General features: G+C 41.7%; 1 protein-coding gene across 1 annotated transcript; it reads left to right on the top strand.

Moving 5' to 3' along the window:
- Positions 1-121: 121 nt before the first annotated feature.
- IMPA2 (inositol monophosphatase 2) lies at positions 122-22,192 on the top strand. The gene is made up of 8 exons (XM_063165844.1): positions 122-241; positions 6,317-6,450; positions 10,881-10,985; positions 13,089-13,134; positions 15,393-15,501; positions 18,977-19,085; positions 19,230-19,381; positions 20,198-22,192. Exons 1-8 carry the CDS (start codon positions 122-124, stop codon positions 20,311-20,313), a joined length of 891 nt encoding a protein of 296 aa, XP_063021914.1. The 3' UTR covers positions 20,314-22,192.
- Positions 22,193-23,122: the final 930 nt, after the last annotated feature.

The raw sequence follows: 23,122 nt of genomic DNA, 5'->3' as shown, positions 1-23,122 counted from the left end.
GGCGCGCAGTGACAGCGCCGGGCGGTGTGAGCGCCCAGGGCATCCTCGTCGGCGGGCGCTCCTGGGCGGGGAGCCGGGCCCCCCGCGCCCCCCGGCCCGCTCCGGCAGCGCGGCCGCCGCGATGAAGCCGTGCGAGGAGGAGGAGGAGGAAGGGCGGGCGGCGGTGGCGGGCGGCGGCGGCGGGGACCCCTGGAAGGAGTGCGCGGAGGTGGCGGTGCAGCTGGCGCGCCGCGCCGGGCAGGTGAGAGCCGGGCCGGGCTGCCCCGCGGCCGGAGGCGCCTCTCCGGTGTGAGGGAGGGCCGTGAGGGCGCCTGGCCGGGGCGCAGGGCTGAGGAGAGGGAGGAGGGCGGCGGGCTCGGCACCCGCTCAGCCCGGCCGCCGGCGGAGCCCTCGGCCCCGGGAGGGATGGCGGCAGCGGGGCCCCATCCCGAGGGGACCCCAGAACTGGGGGGGGACACATCCCTCGAGGGCCCCATCCCGAGGGGACCCCAGAACTGGGGGGGGACACATCCCTCAAGGGCCCCATCCCGAGGGGACCCCAGAACTGGGGGGGGGGACACATCCCTCAAGGGCCCCATCCCGTGGGGGCCTCATGCCGCGGGGCCACTTCCCGCGGGGCCCCAGCCTTTGGGGGTGCTTCCCTCGGGGGTTGCATACCCTCTTGGGGCCCCTTCCCTGGGAGGCCCCATCCCTTGGCGGTTGCATCCTTCGGGGCCAGCATTTGTTTTCCAGCAGCTTGTGCAGAGAAAAATAACCGTGTCAAGGAGGTTTTCTCTTGTTGGATCTGGCAGAGTCTTCAGAGTGGCCGAAATTCACTTGCTAGGGACAAATGGCTGTGTGAGGAAGGTCTGTAGTAGCTTATTTCAGATCCTTGTTTTGACACAGCAGGTTAGTCTGCTCAGGAGACATCCTTACCCCACTCTGTGCAGCAGCAGAACTTCTAACAGAGCCAAGCAGTGGGATCAGCAGATTGATTGATTGAGAAACTGGGTGAAACACAAATTTATTCAGCAATGTATATTTCTCTCTCCCTTCCATTCTGCTCTATTTTGAAACATGTTTCATACCAATACAGTCTGATTTAAGAAGCCCCCTCTTCTATCTGTGAGTCCAAGACCCATAACTTTTCCTTAGGATGTGTTATTAAACATATTTTCTCCTTAGTGAAAAACAACTACACAGATGAGCAGAATGCCAGAGGAGAGGAGACTTGTTTTAATAATACAGGGACTAAATGGATAATCCAAATCAGGATGACAGGTCATGCTCTCACAGACTCTTAAAACAGGAGTTTCTCCGGCACAGTCATTCTGCCAGCCATTTCACAAGAAGAGACTCATGACTTGCTCAAGCCTCCACACCTTATTTCTCAAAATACCAATTTGTGAAGCCAGCTTTAAGCTTCCCCAATCATTTCACTTGCTTAGAAAATCAGAGCTGAGCGCCTTTTCCTGGAAGAAGTAAACATTCTGTAAGACTAATCCTTGAATCCGAAATCACAGTTTGCCATTGCTACCTTTCAAATGGCAGGAAATAGCTGATTCCTTGGCAGGCCAAATTTCAACCAGCCAAAGATGTTGTTTAAGTAGAGCTGCTAAGGAATCTTTTTTTGTTACAAAAGGCACTGGAGATCCTTCTGGAAGAAAAGGAGCAGGTACGGCTCTATTCTTTTATTTAGGTGTTCCCAAACGAAACTAGAGCTAAGGACACCTAGTGCAGTGTGACATGCATTTGGTAGGACTGGAATTTTGTCGAAAATTGACTGACAAAAGTGGGTGTTATTTTCATCACCAAAAGCAGTCAATTCCACTAGTCAAGTTCATTTTTTTCTTCTACTTCTCTTCCCATCCCTCAGAGCTTTCCACCTGCACCTCCATCCCCAGAAATCTGCTTGCACTCTCTGTCTCCCCAGATCCAACTCCAGTCTCCATCCCTGCATGAGACTTTGCCTCTTCAGCCTTTCTTCTAAGGGGCTCCATTTCTCAGGAGTATGGCAGGTTAGAAAGGGTTGGAGTCATTAAAAATGTCTACAAGACTCTTAGCCTGAAGAAAAATGTGCACTTCCAGATTTTGGATTTCTGGGAAAAGTCAACCAGTAATAGAGTTTTCTGTTCCCCTTTTGGCTTATACATCTACTTGATTTGTATTGCATTGTGTTTCATGACTATAGATAAAATATATCTTCTTTCCAAGAGGTAGGTGTCTATACTCTAAAATAGTTTCTTCTAAACTTAAAAGGCCAATAAAGTGATGCTTCTTTATATGTATATCTAAGTACATGTACATATACACATATATGTGTCAAAAGTGTTGTTGCTGGAGTAACCTCTATTACTGGGTTAAAATAATTGCTTATCCTGCTGTTTAGTTCTTATTACTTTTATGAAATATCACAGGCTCTCATTTAATATATATGGCTGTTTCATAACGAGAATGGTCATGGTTTTGTAATGTCTGTAACTGACCTGCTTTAAAATTCACTCTGTAAGGCCACAAATAACTGCACTTTTTCAAGCTTCTCTTCTGCTTTTTCCTGTAAGTAAGCTGCTTGCTCTGTTCATGAGAGTACACCCATAGGTTTGATATGACTTTTTGCTCAAGAAAAGCAGCCATGACCAGTCTGTGCATCTTTGATGCTGTTAAGAGCACTGAGTAATATCTGCACCGTTCTCTCCAATTGCAGAATTGGAAAAGCTTCACCAAAATGAGTAAACATACATCCAGATAAAAATAACAGTAAGAAACTAACACTAGGACATAATAGGCTGAAGTCAAAGCCTTTTTCCCCCTTTTTTCTTTTTTTTTCTCTATTATTTTTCTTTTTTCTTTTTTTTCTGAAAAATAATTTTATGAGGCATAAGAGACCTAGCAGAATACCACTAAAAAAATAAAAATACAAAACTTTCACTGGTATCCTAAAAAGCCAAAATTTTTTTCCCTGATGTTAGGTCCCTAGGGAAATTTTTAGGCTATTTTCATGTAACATGGACAGATGTTTTAGCAAACCAGATTGGAATTTCCTGAATTATTTGCAGGTACTCATGCTTTTTATCTAGGTGTTTGATTTTATCAGTAAGCAAATATTTCAGGACAGTATTGCAAGTATCCAAAATCCATCTCTGATCTCCCAGACGTGTATGGTGAGTGCAAGCAGTATGGTGAAATGAAATATCTGACATGAGCACCCTACTGCAGGTGGCTCTCCTGGCAGGTACTGGGGGAAAAGGCATCTTCACCCTCCGTCTTCTTCATTCTGCTTTGTTGGAATAAATTTTACAAAGGCATTAAAATAGGAAGAGTCCAGACTGACTGAGCCCCAGTGTCTCCATTTCTCCTGCTCCATGGGAATGAAGGAGGGAGCAGGGAGAGCCTGGTCCTGCTCTGTGGTGTGGTCTCCATGTAATGATGTAAATGTCCCTCACTTTGCATAACCCCCCAAATGCTCCCAAGCAGGGTATTAGGATAAGATCTGCATTAGAGGAGGGGCAGCAAGGGCTAAGAGTGTTAAATGGCTCTGCTGTAAATAACCATGCTCCCAAAAATCAGTTGCTTAGAAATTGCTGAAAAATCTCAGTAATCTAGAGACAAGCCCTAGCACAGGAATGAAGTCTAGTAAAATACATTTAAAGTCAAATTACAGCATCTTGATTGCCAGTTTCATTGTTCAATGTGGATAAGGTGCAACCTCCTGTTTCCATTTCATCATCCTGTAGTTTCTCTGGTTTCTGCTTGCCTGCTACCTGTAACCTAGAGTGAGACTTCTGTGGAACCCCACTTCCTTCTGGAAAGATCAGGCAATTGTAGCAGGTATCCACAGACATTATTGTAAGGCTTTTGCAAGGAGAGCAGTTGAGTGATGCTCTCAAGGTATTCTGAGGCAGCAGGCTCTAACACTCCTTTGCAGGCAGGTGACTTTTAGGGATTTTTCAACATAAATTGAATTCTACACTGCTCTGAGCTGTTTGATCCTTTTCCAAAGAATAAAAGTTTTCATTAATTATGCAGGAAATGTGATCCTTGTGTGGGGCTACTCTGGCTTGAACTGCATACCTGTACAAGCTGCAGCAAGTGCATGGGGTCCCTTTTGTCAAGCCTTTTGTAAGTGGCAGAGAATTGGCAGAATCAGAGGTGTCCCTCCCGTGTGCTGTGGGTGAGCCTCCACTGATGTGGTGCCCATTTGTGGGTGGTGACCTCAGCCCAGCACCATGACTTGTCTCCTCCTCTGCCTATGACATTCTGCTTGCACAAGAGGTGGGCAGAAGCAGCTCATTGCAGGGGGTAAATGCTGAATGTGTGTCGTGGCTCCTGGGCACGAGCCCACAGAGGAGATGGGTGAGAGGGCCATCGGCCACCACTTCAGAGTGCAGGCACACCCTTGGCTGCTCCACCATGCTGGCCACCAGAGAAACAGACGGGTTAAAGTTAAAAATGGTCGTGAGCAACGGGGTAAAGGATCAGAAATGGAAACATATTCACGTGCAAAGGGTTGTACTCAGACTGGAGAGATCAAGTGCCAGCACATGCAGTGCAATCACCTGATTGCAGAGCACGTCCACAGGAGAGAGGTTTCATCTCCACTTTTTCTTTCCCAGCAAGGCTCAGGTATGATCTCACTGCCCTGCTGAGCAGTGGCACTGATTTAAATGGCTGCAAAAATCTCAATCTACTATGCATTCAAACTGAATAGAAATCAAGAGCGTGGCATTGCTAAGAAGAAATTCAAATCTCTGTCAAAAGGTGGACATTCCTCATCTATTTCACTATGTGAAGTTCCAAGCAGTAAAGACGATAGGAAAGTAATGAAGAACAAATAAAATAAAAGGTATCAGCATAGCAGATTTTTTAGAATACACAGCTGAGGGTGGTTGGAGTGTTTTGGATTTTGCTTTGGGCTGAAGATGAGCCCAAGGGCCTTGCTGGAGTTACAGTTTTATGCTTCTATCATAAATCCTTCAAGACAACCACACAGGGCATTGAGAGGAGTAAAAAAATGAACTGTGGTTAATATTTTGATATACAGTAAAGAACTTCAGCAAGGCCTCAAACTGGAAAGTACTACCTGCCCTCACAAGCTCAGTAAATAGGCACAACTGTTTTACAGCTCACAGAGCAGAAGCATTAGTCCAGATACCTTCTATAGTAATGCAATAGTTGGCCATATCCATTATTTGTCAGATCAATTAGCTCACTCTTCAAATATAGTATTTTACACTATAAAAATCAAGAGTTGAGATGACATTTGGGAGTTTCTGATTCCCTTTCCCGTGCATAATGCAAAAGAACCATTTTCTTTGGTCATCAAGTATTTCTCAATGGTTTTAAAATACTTTGATCAATGGAAATTTAGGTAAGCAATTTAAATATATAAATTTTAGATGGGAGTTACAACATTGATCTTGTTGCTACTGGGTTACAAATAAGTGGTGCTTAATTTTTGCTTTGTTTTGGATTGTTTTTTTTTAATTTCACATAATTTATCATTTTCACTGAATGAAAAATAAGTGATCTCCTTTTGCATCCTGTCCCTTTATTTTTCTTTTTGATGAAGAAGTGGGGAAAAAAAAAACAAAACAGAAAGAAAATGGGGGAAATGGTGAAAAGCTTTCATTAAGTGTTTTCCCATATGTGCATTTGTACTTGAGCTTGTAACAGTAATACCCTAGTGAATCAGATAAAGACATTTCCAGAAGAGAGTCAGGGTTAAATCATTGGTTTCATATCTAGGGAAAGCTTCAGTTTTTGTTCTTGTTAAATATATGGCAATTCTTTGGAAACCAGAGGGTGGTCAGCATTTAAAGTTCAAAAAAAACCACAAAACCCCCCAAAAAACGATGTGTCTTTGTTGGCAAAATGGAAACCAGTTATGATTGCCTTATTGCATATCTTTTAAATTAAGAGAGTAGTGGGGTATTGGCCTTGTATAAGAAAAAAAAGGAAAAAGAACAAGAAGAAAGAAAAAGCGCTTTCCTTGAAAAATGCCTGAGCCTTGAGGTTTTTTCTTACCTTGTGTATGCTTTTGGTAATTTTCTAAATCATGATGACTGTCATCATCCTTTTATTTCCTTAGTTGCATCCCTTAATCAATCCTTTTCTGAACTGTCAAGAGTGGTTTTTGCAGAGTGATTCAAAATGCTGTGTTCCAAAAGAGTACTCATTAGCTCAGAAGGATTTTTTGTCAAAAAATTATAACAGCCTCTGGTAGAATTAGGGCTGCAGCTGTTTTTCAGGATTAGCTGTATTTTTTTCAGTGAAGATATTATTTTAGTATGCACAGGCTGAATGCCCAACAAATCTGATTTATGAACTTCTGTTTCAGATTATTAGGAAGGCTCTAACAGAGGAAAAACAAGTGTCCACAAAGACATCTGCAGCAGATCTCGTGACAGAAACTGATCATTTTGTGGAAAATTTAATTATTTCTGTTCTGAAAGAGAAATTTCCTTCCCACAGGTGAGTGCCTGTAGAAACTATCAATGACCTTTTTTTGTCCTTTCCATGCTGCATCTCTGACTGGTATTTAAAGGGAACTTTAAAAGTCTGAGTATCCTTCTTATGTCTCTGTATCTTTCTTATATATTAACCTATTGTTCCTAACTTTTGTAGGACTCCTGTTTTTGAAAAAGTAACATTTCCTTATACTTTATATTTTCTGTGTTTCTTGATATATGTATTTAATAGCAATGTTTCCCCTGTAGGGACATCATGGATGAAGGTTTCATGTGGATCTCCATGATGTTCAGAATACTGGTCTGTTGCCTACTGTATAAGAATTATGCTAATGCTATCTATAAAATATAGCAGAAATATATGCTAGCAAAGGTCCTACCCTGCAGACCTTTCCTGTTGCCATCACACATATGCATTTGCCAGATCAGGAGAGGTAAAAGTGCATTTAATTACATTTACCTTGTGTTCTGTAGTGAGAAGATCAGTGGGAAGCAGGGCTGTTTGTCATCATCATCATTATTTGATGCCTACTCATAAACAGGCTATAAATTGCTACATGGCGTGCAAAACCAAGGTTTTAAAAGTGGATCAGGTTGTCAGTTCCTCTTGAATTATTGTGATCAACTTGAAAATAACAACTCAGCTCACATACAGATTAGAGAGAAGGTTTGTATTAGTTGCCAGGTTTGGTTTAATGCAGAGACTGACATTGATTTCTACATTTGACTTCAGTGGATAAAATTCATTTTCCTGCAGAGCCAGTGCAAGGCCTGTGTATCCTTTAAATAGTGTCTGACTCCCTTCTAACTGGGGGCATGCCTGATGGGGATGAGCCTTGCATTCTAGTGCTGTGCAGAAATGAACAAAGAGCAAAATCTGAAGGGCTCAGCTATTAATCTAATTGTCAGTGATGCTGCTGGGCAAAAAACCAACACCATAAGAAGGAGCATATTTTTATACTCAATATGGCTTTCTCATACATGCTGTATGTGATGGCATACTAAAGCAGTACTGTACAGCATAATGTGTGGTTCTTGGCTGCAATTCTCAAGAGAGTGCCAGGCTTTACAAGCCTATTATTTGTGTAATATTCCTTCTACTATTGCTGGCTGTGCTCTTCTCTCATCTCCACTCTTATGTTAGCTTTTTTCTTCCTTGAGCAGTCTGGCAGAGAACATAAAACCTACACGTTTCTCATAAAATGCAAATCACCAGACGCACTCGAGTTACTCAGAAGGGGAACAAAAGTTGTAAGGTCAGCATAGGCCTAGCAACTGAAAAATCCCAGGTTTTATCAACTCCATACAGTTAACTTCTGACTTTAAAAGTAAATGAAGGAACTGCCATTTCTTCAAGACAAACTTATTTTGTTGATAATGGTTGTTGGGTTTGCTTAGAATTTGTTTAGATAATTAATGCATTTAGATTAAAAAATAGATTAAATCTAAATTTAACTAGACTAGATTAAAACACATGCAATGAGGAGTCCACAAAAACAGTCAGGAGTTAAATTGAAGTATAATTAAAATATTAAAATGTCATTTATATTGTATTCAGTCTTTCCCTTTAGCAGGCTGCTGAAAGCTGCACTGAAGATTTCTGTGATTTCTTTTTCTTCTAAATCATCTTGATTCTTATGTCCTCTGAATCAAAAATGGACTTTGGATGTTAGAAAAATTAAAAGGGATCGTATTAGATTCTGCCATTTGCACTGAGGCGATTATGAGTCTTGAGATACTGGGAATGTACTCAGAACTACAGAGAAATATTAGGAAAATCCATTCAAAAAGTAATTCTGTCCCATGTTTCTTTTTTCTTCTTGGTTAAATGGTATATATCACACTTCATTACACTTCAATCAAGTTTTAATCTTTGCTCACTTTTTTGTACTCTGATGTGCCCCAGAGATGTTTTTTCAGATAGATCCAAGAGTTGTGGGTAGGCACAGCCAGACTACCAGGGGCTGCTGGTTGCAAAAGGCTATATCAACATTTACCCTTGCTATTATCACACAAACTGTCATCTTTTGTGTTCCTTGTGGTCTTAATTCTGTAGACATTAAAATCAACATACGGGAGTTTAGGAGGGTTACATCCAGCTCTGGCTTCCCATTGTTCTGTCCTCGGATCCCCATATGGTGATAGGTGAGGCACCTGCTCAGACTGAATCTCCTGCATTTGACTGGGCATCATTCCTGCAGCACATTATGGTGTGTTACAGCTTCCCTGCTGCTCCTGCAATGAATTTCAGAGTGGCATGAACAGATGTAGTCTAAAGCTTGGCTAAAATTACTAGACTCATTTTCAGTGGGAGTGAAGCGTAATCCAGATTTGAGCAGAGGTCAGCAGAGCTGGCAGGCTGGCATGGTAAATTAACTATTTTAATGGGGTGGGTACCCTTCCCACTTCTCAAGCTGCTCCTAGAATTTACTCCGATACATCACACTGGTGTTTTGTTTCATTTTTATGGGACACAGAGCAAGACATCTGAGGTGACCTTGCAGAACTCTCACATTTCCCAGTGTTGTATAGCAGTAAGGGAGGTGTTTTGTTACCCATTAGCCCAGATTTCTTAAAATGTGCACCTAATTTGGTCTACATCCATTTTGGAAAAATTGCTCTTGAGCATGAAGGTTTTATCAGTGGCACTGCTGTGCCCCACCACCAGGTTAGCATTTCTGAGCTCAGGGACTGCAGCATCACACTCCCACTGTGAGGGAAAGGTGAGGGACTGGCTCATGGTGCTTCAGGGCAAATCATCTTACACAGAAATACTCCTGTCTTTAATGAGATTCTCATTTCACCTTTCTTTGGCCAGACAGCAGCTGTAGTTCAAGCTCCAGCTGGGAGAGCTGACAGAGGGTTGAAGCAGAGGTATCATTTATGTGGAATATGGATAATCTGAGGTGGGATGGAAGGTGCTCCACCTTCCAAATGAACTTCCTCTGCATCCAGCAGCACAGACAAGGCATATTTAGGTTTGGATGCTGATTACAGGATTTGTGAAAGCAAAAGCCAAGTGATACAGCACCAAAAATACAAAATAGTGGAATATTTAGAGCAAGGAGCCTGCAAAGTGTTATGTTAAACTGAGAGTTTCAAACACCTGTTCAAATCTTTCTCGTTTCTCAGTTGTGCATTAGCACTTTGTCCTTCAGCTGTTTCTTTTAATGGAGATGAAAATAGTAACAAACATTTCCTAATTCCCTCTTTGTACCAGCTGGGGGTCTGTAATGCCATCAAAATAGTCTGTTTCTGCTTAGGTTGAGGCAGAGTAGCATTTGGAAAATTCAAGAAGTCTCCTCCTGTGCTGTCTGCAGAACATTTTAAACTCATGGCTTCAAGTGTTATCTGGAAAAATGAGGTATAGGTTGAAGACATTAAATAAAATAAAATAGCTGCTACTCTAGTCCTAGGGAAGGACTCTTTTGCAAAAGATATTTTCTCTTTATTTTACCCTATTTTTCTTTCTCTTTGTGTCTTTGAAAGAAGCTTTTTTGTCTTCAAGCATTTGCAGAAACTCTGAATACCACTACCAGCTGCTCAAATGTGAAACCACCAGCAAGATTCAGTACTAGCAGTTGGATTCCACTCCTGCTGTACATAAAGGATTTTATTAAAATCTGTGAGAGTAGCACCTGCACATCTCTTACAGAAAGAGACCTTGGGCAGTTTATGGGAAAGCAGGGATAATTAAGGTTGACAGGAAATGTGCCAGAACTGGATGTTCGTTTCCCAGGGAAAAAGGAGGGAAAAAAACTACTAAAAGAAACTGGGACAGAACAACAGAAGAGAAGATGATCTCAGATTTCATTTTGTGCCTTGTGCACCCAAACAACAAACAAACAAAAAATAATTTGTTGATTTTTTTCTGGGTCATGGGAAAAAGAAAGTCCCGCTTTGTAAACCTCTTCATTTCCTGAGTCAGATTACTGTAAAAAATACAGATAGGAGCAAGATTGTGGATTTTCTAAGAGTATTATTTCCTTCTGACTGAATTTGACTGCAGAAGAGAAACACATACAGTTTGCAGTTTGTATTAGTTACTGCAAGACACTCACCTAACCCATAAAATTATATTCTGCATAAAATAATCTTCTCCTTGAGTTCCAGGAATGCCAGTTCACATCCATTTCTGCATTCATTTTCATGGCTTCCTTAATGGTGTATTGGGGAAATGTACATAAATAGAGTTCATTTTTGCCATGTATAATAGTGTGCTGTAGAATTGAGAACTCTCTCTCAAAGTCTCTATGAAAGTTAGCAATTCCCAAATTTAAAAAGCAGTATGTGTGTTTACATTTATACAAGAATGTTTTATGGAGAGAGGGAGAAGTTCTCTCTTAAAAGCCAGAATGATGGGGTTGTCCTTTCCAAGTCTTGTATCTAAGCTAATGTTCTGGGATACTTGTTTTACCCTTGCACCAAATGCAGGTTCATTGCAGAAGAATCGACTGCTGCAGGTTCCAAATGTGTCCTCACCGACAGTCCCACCTGGATTATTGACCCTGTTGATGGAACGTGCAACTTTGTGCACAGGTAAGTGGCCTGGGAAACCCACCAAAACCCAAAATGTAGCTTCTCATAGTTCCTCCTGAAGATGCTTTTCCCTGGTGGGGACTCACACAGAGGAGCCATCCCTTTATCTCTTGGTACCTGGTGTGGTGTGTGGTGTGTGTGGGGGAGGCTGTGTTTGTAGCAGTACCTGAGGGAGAGATGGAGTTTGTGCTGCTGCCCCCCTGGCTCACAGCCCCAGCTCACAGCTCTTGACTCAGAAACCTTGACTCTCAGCTCCAGCTCATGCTAACAGCTCCAGCTCACAGCCCCTGCTCACAGCCTCATCTCACAGCCTCATCTCACAGCCCCCATCTCCCCATCTCACAGCCCCATCTCACAGCCTCATCTCACACCCCCCATCTCACAGCCCCATCTCACAGCCCCATCTCACAGCCTCATCTCACACCCCCCATCTCACACCCCCCATCTCACAGCCCCATCTCACAGCCCCATCTCACAGCCTCATCTCACACCCCCCATCTCACACCCCCCATCTCACAGCCCCATCTCACACCCCCCATCTCACAGCCTCATCTCACAGCCCCCATCTCACAGCCCCCATCTCACAGCCCCCATCTCACAGCCCCCATCTCACAGCTTCATCTCACAGCCCCCATCTCACAGCCCCATCTCACAGCCCCATCTCACAGCCCCATCTCACAGCCCCATCTCACAGCCCCCATCTCACAGCCCCCATCTCACAGCCCCATCTCACAGCCCCCATCTCACAGCCCCCATCTCACAGCCCCCATCTCACAGCTTCATCTCACAGCCCCCATCTCACAGCCCCATCTCACAGCCCCATCTCACAGCCCCATCTCACAGCCCCATCTCACAGCCCCCATCTCACAGCCCCCATCTCACAGCCCCATCTCACAGCCCCCATCTCAGAACCCCATCTCACAGCCCCATCTCACAGCCCCATCTCACAGCCTCATCTCACAGCCCCCATCTCACAGCCCCCATCTCACAGCCCCATCTCACAGCTTCATCTCACACTCCCAGCTCACACTCCCAGCCCCAGCTCACACCCCTTGGCTCCCAGCCCTGCTCACCCCCAGCCAGGGCAGGTTACTGTGCAGGGAGAACAGGCAGTGCTGCGAGCACGCTTGGCCCAGCGCCTCCCGTGGGTTTCGCACATTCCTGCCGGGAGTTCTGCCCTTCAGACCCAGGCACTTCCTTCTTCCTGGGAAGTGCCACCCCTGCATGGCACTGAAAAACGAGCTGTGCAGAGATGCTGGTGTTACATTTCTGAAGTGTCTCCACAACACTAGAGGTCCTTGCTGCAAAAATTAAGACTTTTAATTGATCATTCGAGTGTTAGGAGCTGTGAACTAATGACTATTCATAATATTTGTACTTAGAAACACTGCCTTATAGTTAGCAACTTAAAATAACTACAACTTTCATAAAGCAAAAAAAGAAAAATTTCCTTGACTTTGTTGCAATTACGCAGAATTCCAGGGGAGGTGGGCAGTGTCATGTGAAGATGTTTCATGCAATTAAGTGACATTTCCTCTTTCTAGCAATATTTTCTGGACTTCCAAAGTCCTTTTGGAATTATTTTTTTTTAGAAATTAATTTATTTCAGTATTTAAAATGTAATAACTATACAGTAGTTAAAAGGACTGAATTAAATACATCACTTTGAAAAACATAGAGGAAATGGTTTCTTTTTATGTTGGTGTTAACAGCAAGGTATCTCCACGGTACTTAATTGCCATCTCAGATGCAAAGCTTGAACAAAGTGTGTTCTTAAAAGCAATGACTTGTTATAGCTTTAGTGGTTTTATACTGGATGATTCAATTACACTAAAGCAAAAACAACCCTAAAATATACTACATGTTCAGTGTAAAAATTGTGATGTCTTCATGAGTCTTCATTGCCTTCTCCAATATTAACTTACATTTGAAAAGGAATTGACAAAGTTAAAGAGGCTGACAAAGGAGAAATAGAGTAATTTCCAGTGCATTTTGACCAGTAAACTCACAGAACTCTATGTGGGGTTTTGTTGCCTAAGGGGGTTGCATGAGGAATAAGTTAAGAAATTTTTCATCTCTTCATTCATTTCTTGCTTTTCACAGATTTCCAACAGTGGCAGTGAGCATTGGATTTGCTGTTAACAAAGAGGTATGAAGTCTGTTCTTTAAGATGGGCACCTGAGAGTTGGCTAGAAGTCTCGAAACCATGTGGGAACTTTAAATTGAAAACCAAAAATTTTAAAAATCAGTCACTGCTCAGGTTTTCCTATGCATTTTAAAAGCATCTGATCACACTCATCTAAAATCATAGTCCTGCAAAACCTGTTTATGCCAACTGGCAATTAAAAAAAATTATATGAATTATTAAAAGTATTATGGGATTTATTTGGAGAAGAAGGAAGTACTGGTGTGAGCAAGGTTCAGTTAGACAAAACCATAGTAAGTTCAATTTAGTGCTGCCTCTTCATAATTTAAACATATATCCCAGTGTTCCTATGTTATTATTATTCCTGCTTTCCTGCTAGCAGTATCTGTGAAAGCTAACTCCTGCTAGGAGTCAATGTAGAACTGATTTTATGAAGAGTGCAAAATTATGGGCCTAGTTCATTCAATCTACATTTGTATTTTTCTTAATGTAGTAAAATAGCTATATTTACCTCATGAGACCTTTCAGCCTAATTCCACAATTTTATAGTGAGGCTGGGAAGGTACCTAGCCTTCCAGTGTGCCATTTGGAATTTCCTAGCTGAAGTCTTTTGTGCTAGTGCCTTTTCTCCAGATGTTGCTGGTTTGCAATTTGATATATATCTATGAGGTAACTAGTTACTCAAATTGCCAATGAATGTGCCTCTTTCAGCCTAATTCCACAATTTTTAATATATGTATAGCTTTAAGCAAAGCCAGCAAAAATTCTGTGCAGTAACAACCAAGTTTTCAGATGTGCTAGTACCTCCTACTGATTTAAACAGAATAATGTTGTATACTTCTCTGGTTAGAAGTTTTCCAACATAGAAACTGCAGAGAAACACTTCCATGCTTTTCTGAAATTTATTCATTGCCAAAGGTTCTTTTGAACACTACATTTTATTACCAGACAGTTTTCGCTGATATTTATGTTTTCTAGAACACCATCATGATTTTGATGCTGCATATTTTGGGTTATGTAAACTAAACAAAACTGAAACAAAAGTAAAGAATGATGTTAAATCTCCCTCAGTTAAATAATTAGGACAAGCAGAAAAAAGAGTAAACTGAAAAGGAGCCAAAGTACACACAAGGGAACTGGCCTGATTATAAGCCTTGAAGAAATTCCTGCAAGATGTCTTTAGGGAAAGAGTCTATAAATAGTGTGTCCCTCAAAAAAATCCCTTGGTTAGATGGGACCTCCAGGGTAGGGAGCCAGGACAGTCTATTCCCTTTAAATTGTCTCTGATGAACTCCAAGTGCAGCAAGAGAAGATTTGAAGTTTAGAACATCTGAGATGTTTTCTTGACCTTGTGGCCAACTTCAGACACCTCGGGCAAGTCACTTAATTTTTGTGTACCCCTAAATTAAATAATGCTCATATTACTGATCTAGGGGCAATTTTCAGAGCTGACCCTTGAAGTTTGTAAAGTGCTTTAAAGTCTTTTGATGGAGCCTATTAAAGTAATAGAAATTTTAAATACCAAGGGTTTAATTCTGACCCTCTTTTCGTTGGTAAACAGAATCTCCCATGAAAAGTCCAGTGTTGCACATTCTTAAGCTTTCATGGAGGGTATTTCTGTCGAAACTCCTTCTCTTGGAGTCCTGTGACTTCAAGAGATTTTCACAAAAGGATTTTGCAGAGAAGGATTTGGACAAGTGACTAGAGTGTACTGCTTTGATTGGAGAGGCAGAAAAATTCACTGCACCACCAAAGCTGAGGTGCCTCCAAAAGCATCCACTGTTAATAAAGAGCGCCATGACTCCTGAGTTTGGATGCCTGACTGATCCTGGGGCTGTAAATCTTTGTGGTCCGGCCAAGGTCACTGGGGTTGCTTCAAGGGGTAACTGCTCACCAGTGAAAGCAAAGCATTCAGAGTCTTGCCTCAGAGGTCTTGTGTATTTTCAGTAAAAACATTTCAATTGCATTTGAAAACTACTCAGTGTTTAATCCATTCTAATGTGAACAGAAACAAGCTGTGAGTAAGGATTTAGAGGATCAGGAACACCTTGCATTAACTTTTCTTTACAAACTGAATTTTATATGACCTATGTCTCCATATCACAGTAATAGTAAAATTATTCCAGTTTTTTAGCATCAGTGTAATCTTTATTATGTGTACCAATTGAAATATTGCTGATCTTTTTGCCATTAGTAGTTGTTTATATTTATGATGAGTAATTTGAGTTGCATTCATTTCTTTCCTTTTCAAAATCTTAAAGCTTGAATTTGGTGTAATTTACCACTGCACTGAAGAACGATTATACACTGGTAGAAGAGGTCAAGGGGCATTTTGTAATGACAAAAGGCTTCAGGTATCAAAAGAGACAGGTTGGTCTAGATTTTGTTAGAACTCTAAAAGGAATATATTAATTTTGTTTCAGAGTTGTTGCAAATCATCATTAGGATAATGAACATCATTATCCTGATGGAAAGTATTTCACCTGCATGATAATTTTGTTGTTTTGTGTTTGTTTTTTTTCTGAAAAATCACTTTCCTCCTTTTCTTTTTAAAATATACATCTGAATATTAACTATTTAAATAATCCTAAATTATTTTGCTTCACAACCACTGTTTAAAATAAGGAAGAATGTGTAGATTCACCAGTTTCATTCCAGCTGAGCCCTGGCATAATTTTTTATAAGCAGGATGCAATGGGAATGGTGAATCAAATTCAGAGTACAATTGTGGCTGCTATTCACTTCTTTTCTGATGATCTTGTACATCACAGAGTGTCTGATGTCTGTAGGCAAATGTGCTAAGAGTGAATTTAAGGGTGCATGCTTCATTAGGGCTCTTTAACAGCTTGCTCTGGTGTGTGAGGTTTGTTTCCTTGTACAAGGAGCCAGCAACACTTGGCCAACGCTTGAATGGAATTCTTTTATTTTTTATTTATAGTTAAACCAAGTCATAGACCTGTTTGTTTACTTAATGATCATAGAAAATAATAATTTGGTATTATTTAGAAAAGTTTTCTTTTAGGTAATCAAATTTCAGAGGAGAGCACAGCACTCAGCTGTAAGTGGAAGCAGACATATGCCAGAAATGTGCACCACTGTACACACAAGGTGGTAAAAATTTCACCCCAAAGAGAGATTTAATGAGCTCAAAACACAGTTAATTCAAGCATTTTGACATGCAGGTTTCTTTAGTACCTGAGGCAGACCCTGCATCAAAATTTCACCTGAAATTTGGGAAGTTTTGCTATTCATCTAAGTTAATAGTGATCTGGGGTCTACATATTTGGAGAGGCAGATTGTAAAGTCATTATAAATCTTAAATCCCTAAGATTTTAATCACTGATTATACATCACATTTTTATCAGTGCTCAAATATCTCATATTCCAAAAAAGCCCATACTGGCAGAGACTGTTAGGGAGACCAGAGGTGCTCCCAGCTGGACTGCATGAACCACTGTGGAAATGGTCCCACATGCTTCTGCAGTCAGAGAGTTCTGGTTTCCAGCTGAGCAGTGAACAATTTTGGCACATGTCACTTCTGTCTTCCTTTCTCTAGACATCCAGTCCATGTGGGTGTCTAGAACATAGCAAGGGAAATAGACCTTCCGCCCTTCCAAAGGCTTTGGAATTCTCTTTTGTTTTGAGATACATCATTTTGTGGTGGGAAATTTTCACCAGTGAACCTGGATCTGCTGTAATCTCACTCCCACTGATATTGTAAGTGTTTTAAATCTCAATTCCTCTCTAAGGGCTGTGGCTTCAGTGAAATAAACCAGCCCTGGAAGACAGACTTGTGTTTCCCTCTACCTGCCACTGGAATTGAGGTGGCCATAATGTGTTTGAGACCTAAGCTGTCATGTCACTTGCTGACTTTTTTTTTCAGGAAATGTGATTGTTGTATGATGTTGATCTACACTTATACATTCATTGTTCAGGCTTAATCATCTGAAATCACAGCCCAGGCAAACATTGTTCTTTGTCAACACCCAGTTTTGCAGAGGTTTGCTAGGGAGTCCATGCAGCTATGATACACTTAAATGAAGGATCCATCTTCCCTGTTATCTTGAGTAATACTTTCTTCTTATGCTTAGATTCATGTCAGGCCTTACATGTGCTAATACTGTAAATGTATTTGCTTTTTTAATCTTCTGGGGTCAACAGAACTGATCTTTTCCTCATAAATTTATCCATACCACTGTTAAATCTTTTCTACCAAGCCCATATATTGAATTCCTGAAATGTCATAGTGTCTTGTGATCAGTCAGCTCCTTTTCCTAAGCAGAGACCTACCTCTTAGTTGCCTTAGTCTATTCATCCAATTTCCAGCTGTAGCCTTGAGGAAAATTGAAGAGATCTGTCTATGCATTAGAAATATTTTTAATAACATAAGAATAACTGTCTCAGTTACAACCCAACTATGACTGGCATATTGTGAATGCTTGGTGCATTTCTGCAAGGGGATGGACATTAAATGTTCTCTGATATAAACTGGGTCTCTTATGCAAAATAATCTAAGGCAGATTGCTTTCACCATCCAGAATTTTTAGTAGTGGCTAAACAACAAATACCCTACAGCGTGCCTGGATTGGTGTTTTTGTTTTAACACAGTAATTTAAAAGGCAGCAGTTGAATCTATGTTCTCCCAGTTACTATTTGTGACACCCTATAACTTTTAATCTAATTACGTACCTGTTACTTACCTACCATTTTACCACATTGCTTGAATCCATAAGGTTCATCTGTAATAGTAAATTCTTTGGTAGCCTGTTTAATTAAATGGTGCCCCACTCCTGCTTAATTTGCTCTCAAAAACCTCCTTGCTCCTTGTGTAGAGCACTTTCAGCTCAAGCAGGAGCTGTAAGAACCAGGCAGAGGTTGCCTGCCTGAAGGAATGCCTCACCTTCAGCCCAGGCTAGGAGGTGACACCTGGCACGGGGCACAGCCCAGTCAGTGACTTCTCAACCACTAAACCTTTGAGTTTTGCCATGCCTTTAATGCCTCTGAGTTCAGCTGGCACAGGAGGAGCAGGGACACTTGGCATTTGATCAGCCATCTCCACCTACACTGGCACACTCTTATTGTAGCCTGGCAGTATTCAGATCTCACATGAGAAGTGCTTCAACACCTTTCGAGTCACTGTGAGTCTCTCCTTTGTACACAAGGCTGGAATCTCCATCTGCTCTAGGACAGCATTGCCTTTGCTGAACACAAGACAAATAGAACTTTCACAGATTATTATGATTATGATTAAAAATACTGCTTTAATTTGTCATAAGAAGGGATTTTTTTTTCTGTGATAAGGTGTCTTCAGTCTTTGAAATGCCAGTGGGCTGTTTCTAGATGACTGGTGATTTAGGGAGAAACTTTTCTTTCCTCTTACTGGGTTCCCAAATGTTTATAATTGGTTAACAAATTACATTAGAATTCCCTGTTCAGGAACCATTGTGTTTTCAAATATGAATAGATTAACATCATTAGAAGTTACTAGATTATTTTAGTTGACTGCTAATATTAGTGAATTTCCCTAAAGGTGACTGGTCAGTGAGATAAAACAATGTATGGAAAGAGAAGTAATGTAAGAATGCATTCTTGATTTTAATCCTCCTGGTTTGGGTTTTGTTTTTTTTTTTTTAAGTGTGTTTTGAACAGACCATTTGATAGGAGAAACCTAGTCTTGCTTGAATTTCTATGCAAAGTTGTCACTTTAAGAAAAAGTTTGGGGTAGAACAAGGGGCGTGGAAATTATTTTTGTGTGAAAAGTCCATTAGTGTTTAAATTAAAAACAAATTTATGGAACCTACCTGGAAGCTGCTGAATTAATGGAAACATCTCTCTACCATTGCAGATATCTCGAAGGCCTTAATTTTAACAGAAATTGGTCCAAAGCGTGACCCTGCAACTTTGAAATTGTTCCTTGGTAACATTGAGAGACTGCTCAAGGCCCAAGCACATGGGTAAGATGTTTTACAGCATATGTCTCATGTTTGTGACCAAAAAGTCTTTAAAAAAAGTAATTTAAAAAAAAGATTGAAACAGTGTGTTGTACACCTAGGTTGAAGTCAAAAGCATTTTCTTCTTTGTGTTGCTGTGGGGTGCAGGGTCCGTGTCATCGGGAGCTCCACGCTGGCCCTGTGCCTCTTGGCGTCCGGCGCTGCAGACGCCTACTACCAGTTTGGCTTGCACTGCTGGGACCTGGCAGCAGCCACTGTCATCATCAGAGAGGCAGGTGGCACTGTGATAGACACTTCAGGTGAGCAAAATGCCCTTGCCTTTCCATTGACTGTTGGGAGACTGGGTGAGTGTCACCCCTGTGGCTCTACCTCATTTCTAGCAATATCCTGTAGAAACATCTGTACCCTCCACTAGGCTCGGGCTGGTTATTCAGAACACACTGATGTAATTCCAGCATGGGCTTTCAGCACATCAAAGATCTTCTGAGTCAAACTGTATTTCCATGACTTTGAGTAACTCCCTTAAAGCCTCGTATTCGCAGTAAGGAACCAGTCCAGGAGATTGGCAGGTACACTCAGACATTCCAATTAGATTTCAACAGGGACATCCTCCCAAGAAAGGAGGACTCTGAGGTACCAGTTTGGACATCTGTGGCTAGAAACTACTCAGAGGGAGTAAAGGACAGCACAGTCTCCAGATTATTGCTTAATTAATTTAGATGGTACACATCTCAGAGTAATGGTTTACTGGTGACCAGTACCTGGATACTGTGGAAAGGTCTGGTCGATTAAGAAGTGTAATGAATGAACTGATTGAACTAATGAACTGAATTAAAAAATTTCTGTCCTATTGTTAGAAAAGGGGAATACTGCTTTTATTGTTTACTACTGATCAAATCCAGGCATTCACTGCTCCTCTTGCATACTTTATATCTGTATCTAGAATTTTATAGAATAATTTTTTGCTGGAGATTTCCATGTAGGCTTTGTTGAGTTAGGTTGTCCTACCCACCCCAAAAGGAGCTACATATAAAGTTGTTTCTGTGTTTCTGACCCAATCTAATTACAGGATGGCTTATATTTAAGGCACTTCTCGTTAATCCTCTTGTCCTCAGGGGGACCTCTGGACCTTATGTCCTGCCGAGTGATTGCTGCAGGCACGAGAGAGATGGCCATGTTCATAGCTCAGGAAATACAAACCATTCACTACCGGCGCGACGACGAGAATTAAACACTCCTTGGGCGGAGCTCGCCCTCTAAACCGCGTAATGTTTGTGAGATGGGTGTCCTGAAAGGGTATGTGATTGCAGCAGGATGGTTCCTGGGGAGATTTTCTGTGTCAAATATTTTTTATAAATTTATTACCACGTGGGAAGGCATAGGGAGATTTTTAGACCTCCTAACAATCGTGTTTCCTTTTTAATATGTATCTCTTTCAGCAGTATCTTTTTTATAAGATAGAATATTTTACTTGTAGCAAATTAGTCTCAAAATTAAGTTGTAATTTCATATCTGTGGGGCTGATATTTAGTCTTTTGTAACACGCAGCTAAAAAATGGAACTTTATTTTTACAGATGCAGATCTCAGGTAAATGAGCTTTAGGACTGTAGTAAGGGAGGAGTAGTTGAGATGTGTGCCTATAATAATCCCCCTGTTCCAGGATGCTTAAGAATGCAATAAAAATGGCATTGTTATTTCCTAACGAGGTCACAGCTCTGTATCCATATATGTACATGTCTGTGTGTCTGTGTGTGTGTGTGTATATGTGTGTATATATACACCTACCTGTGTCCATGCATGTATACACACACATCCCCTGCCAGGGGTGTATGTGTATGTATATGGATACCCTGGATGTTTACAGAAACTTAGAGGATGCATAGACAGAAGAAAGCTAATATTGGAAGCTATTTTGAGGTAATGTGTTTTTTTTAGGCTACCTAGGTGGTTCCAGTCAGGGCTATCCAAATGGCAAATAGCAGAGCTGACCATGGAAAATGTTTAATTGTTTTACAAACTGCCCAGCTAGTTTTGTTTCCCTTCGTCCCTTTGCATGGGCATAAATCATACTGTCCTGTAGGCCTCTGTAAGATACTCAAACCTGCAAACAATTACTACCATAGAGTACTTATAGTTAAAACCAGGAATATTGAACTCAAGCTGAGTTATTCACAGTATTAACTATGACATGCAGCAGTAGGAGGCCAGCAGAACAAAGCACAGTGTCAAAGAGCTGTTGATTTTAGAGAAACTTCAAGCAGAACAGCAGGATTTGGCCCCTTACAGGCAAGTTATTAAAAATATGTACATAAGATATGCTTGCAAAAAGTTGTAAGTCACATGCCCTTCTTGCACAATATAATAATCCCACTTTTTGACCAGAAAAGCCTGTAAAATCAGTTACATAGATTTCCTAAATACACAGTTGTTCTCTATCCCTGTGTCTAGCCCATAATTTCTATTTAGATTGTGTTTTAAATCGTGAGCACAGGGAAAACACAAGTGTGTCAAGGAAAGCAGTTGATGTGAAATCACTTCTATTTTTTCATCAAAAATGTAATTAAAAGGTATCTCTTTTTTGCAAGAGTGCAAATTCAGTAAAGGAATGAGCCAAAAGAGTTGATTAAAAATCTAACTTTTTTTGTACACTGCATGTGCAGACTTTTTAAACGTGTTCAGATATCTGCTTAGAAGATACAAACTAAACAATATTTTTTTAAAATAACCTTGTGTGTGTTTCTTGCAATGAAAAATGTTTTTCACTGAATATAACATGAAGTTCTGTGTGATTCCTTGATATTTTTTTCATGAGAAATACAGAATATTGACTGTGTGAGGAACATCTAAATTCAACTAAGGATGTAAAAGCTGATGGTTCTTTGCAGAAAATCAACACCTTCCATCACAGTGATGAACGTTTTGTCACTGCTCCCTTTTACTCCCTCCATTTCTTTGTACCCCTGTTTGGAAAAGGAGATTGTAAGCCCACTGGGGCAGGAACTACAGTAGTTTGGCTCTGGGTTTTCACAGTGCTAATAGGATGAGATTCTGGTCCACAACTAGGCACTGAGGTGCTATAATAATACAAATAATAAATGCTAATGGGCTCGCTTGTCTCTTGTTCACTCTCCCCCCACGTCCCGAGCACAGAGGAGGTGGCAGTGACAGATGCAGGGCTTGGTGGCACTGCTCTGATTCCAGGCTGCTTAGCCTTGGCAGCCTGGGAGCAGCTGGAGCTTTGCTCGGGCTTGTGCCGTGCCTGTAAGCCCTGGAAGGAAGCTTATGCTGGCAGGGAACCAAGTGTGGGGGGAGCTCAGCCCCACCTCATCCACTCCCCCTTACCCTGTCCCCACACTGCATGTGTGAGAGGCTGCTTGGTGGCTCTGTGAGGTGTCCCTGCAGCTCAGCTCCCTTGTGCAAAGAGAGGCTCTGACCCAGTTAGGGCTGCCGTGCCCTGGCACTCCCAGAGCTCGGCAAAGCAGGGAAATCTGTGCATCCACTCCAATGGCGCACGCCAGCGATTCACAGGGCTGGGAGCCAAGCAAGGCAGGAAGGGAGAAGTGCAGAAACCCAATCCCAAGTTCTCATTTGTGCCCAGGATGCAGTCAGGGTTTTTATTTGGACTGTAGTCCAAGTATGTTAAACTGGCCCTGTGTGTGGGGAGCAACGATCCTGGCTCCCCCACCTCCTCTGCTGCCTGTGTGCCAGGACAAACATTTCTGAACCCTTCCAGGGGAGCAGATGAGTGAAGTGATCTGCCTGCAAAGTACCCCAGTGAACAACAAAGGGATTATTCTCGAGGCACACCATTTTCCCAAGCCAATTCAGTCCCTGACCACCATGAGTGACTTCAGGCACCAAAGGGGATGGCAGGGGGCAAGCAGGACAGCTCCCTTCACAGATGGTGTCACAGTATCCCTGTTCAGAGTTTGCATCAAATTGCAACCTTTAATTTATTTGACTGCAATAACTGTATGGAACTTGTCTTCTCTTCCTTATTTCTTGGTAGCCAAGTGAAACTTCGCTCGGCATGTGCCCA

This window comes from Melospiza melodia, chromosome 1 (assembly GCF_035770615.1).
Source record: "Melospiza melodia melodia isolate bMelMel2 chromosome 1, bMelMel2.pri, whole genome shotgun sequence".
NCBI classification, from domain to species: domain Eukaryota; kingdom Metazoa; phylum Chordata; class Aves; order Passeriformes; family Passerellidae; genus Melospiza; species Melospiza melodia.
Note: the sequence above shows the minus strand (reverse complement) of the source record. Positions and strands in the feature narration are given on the sequence as shown.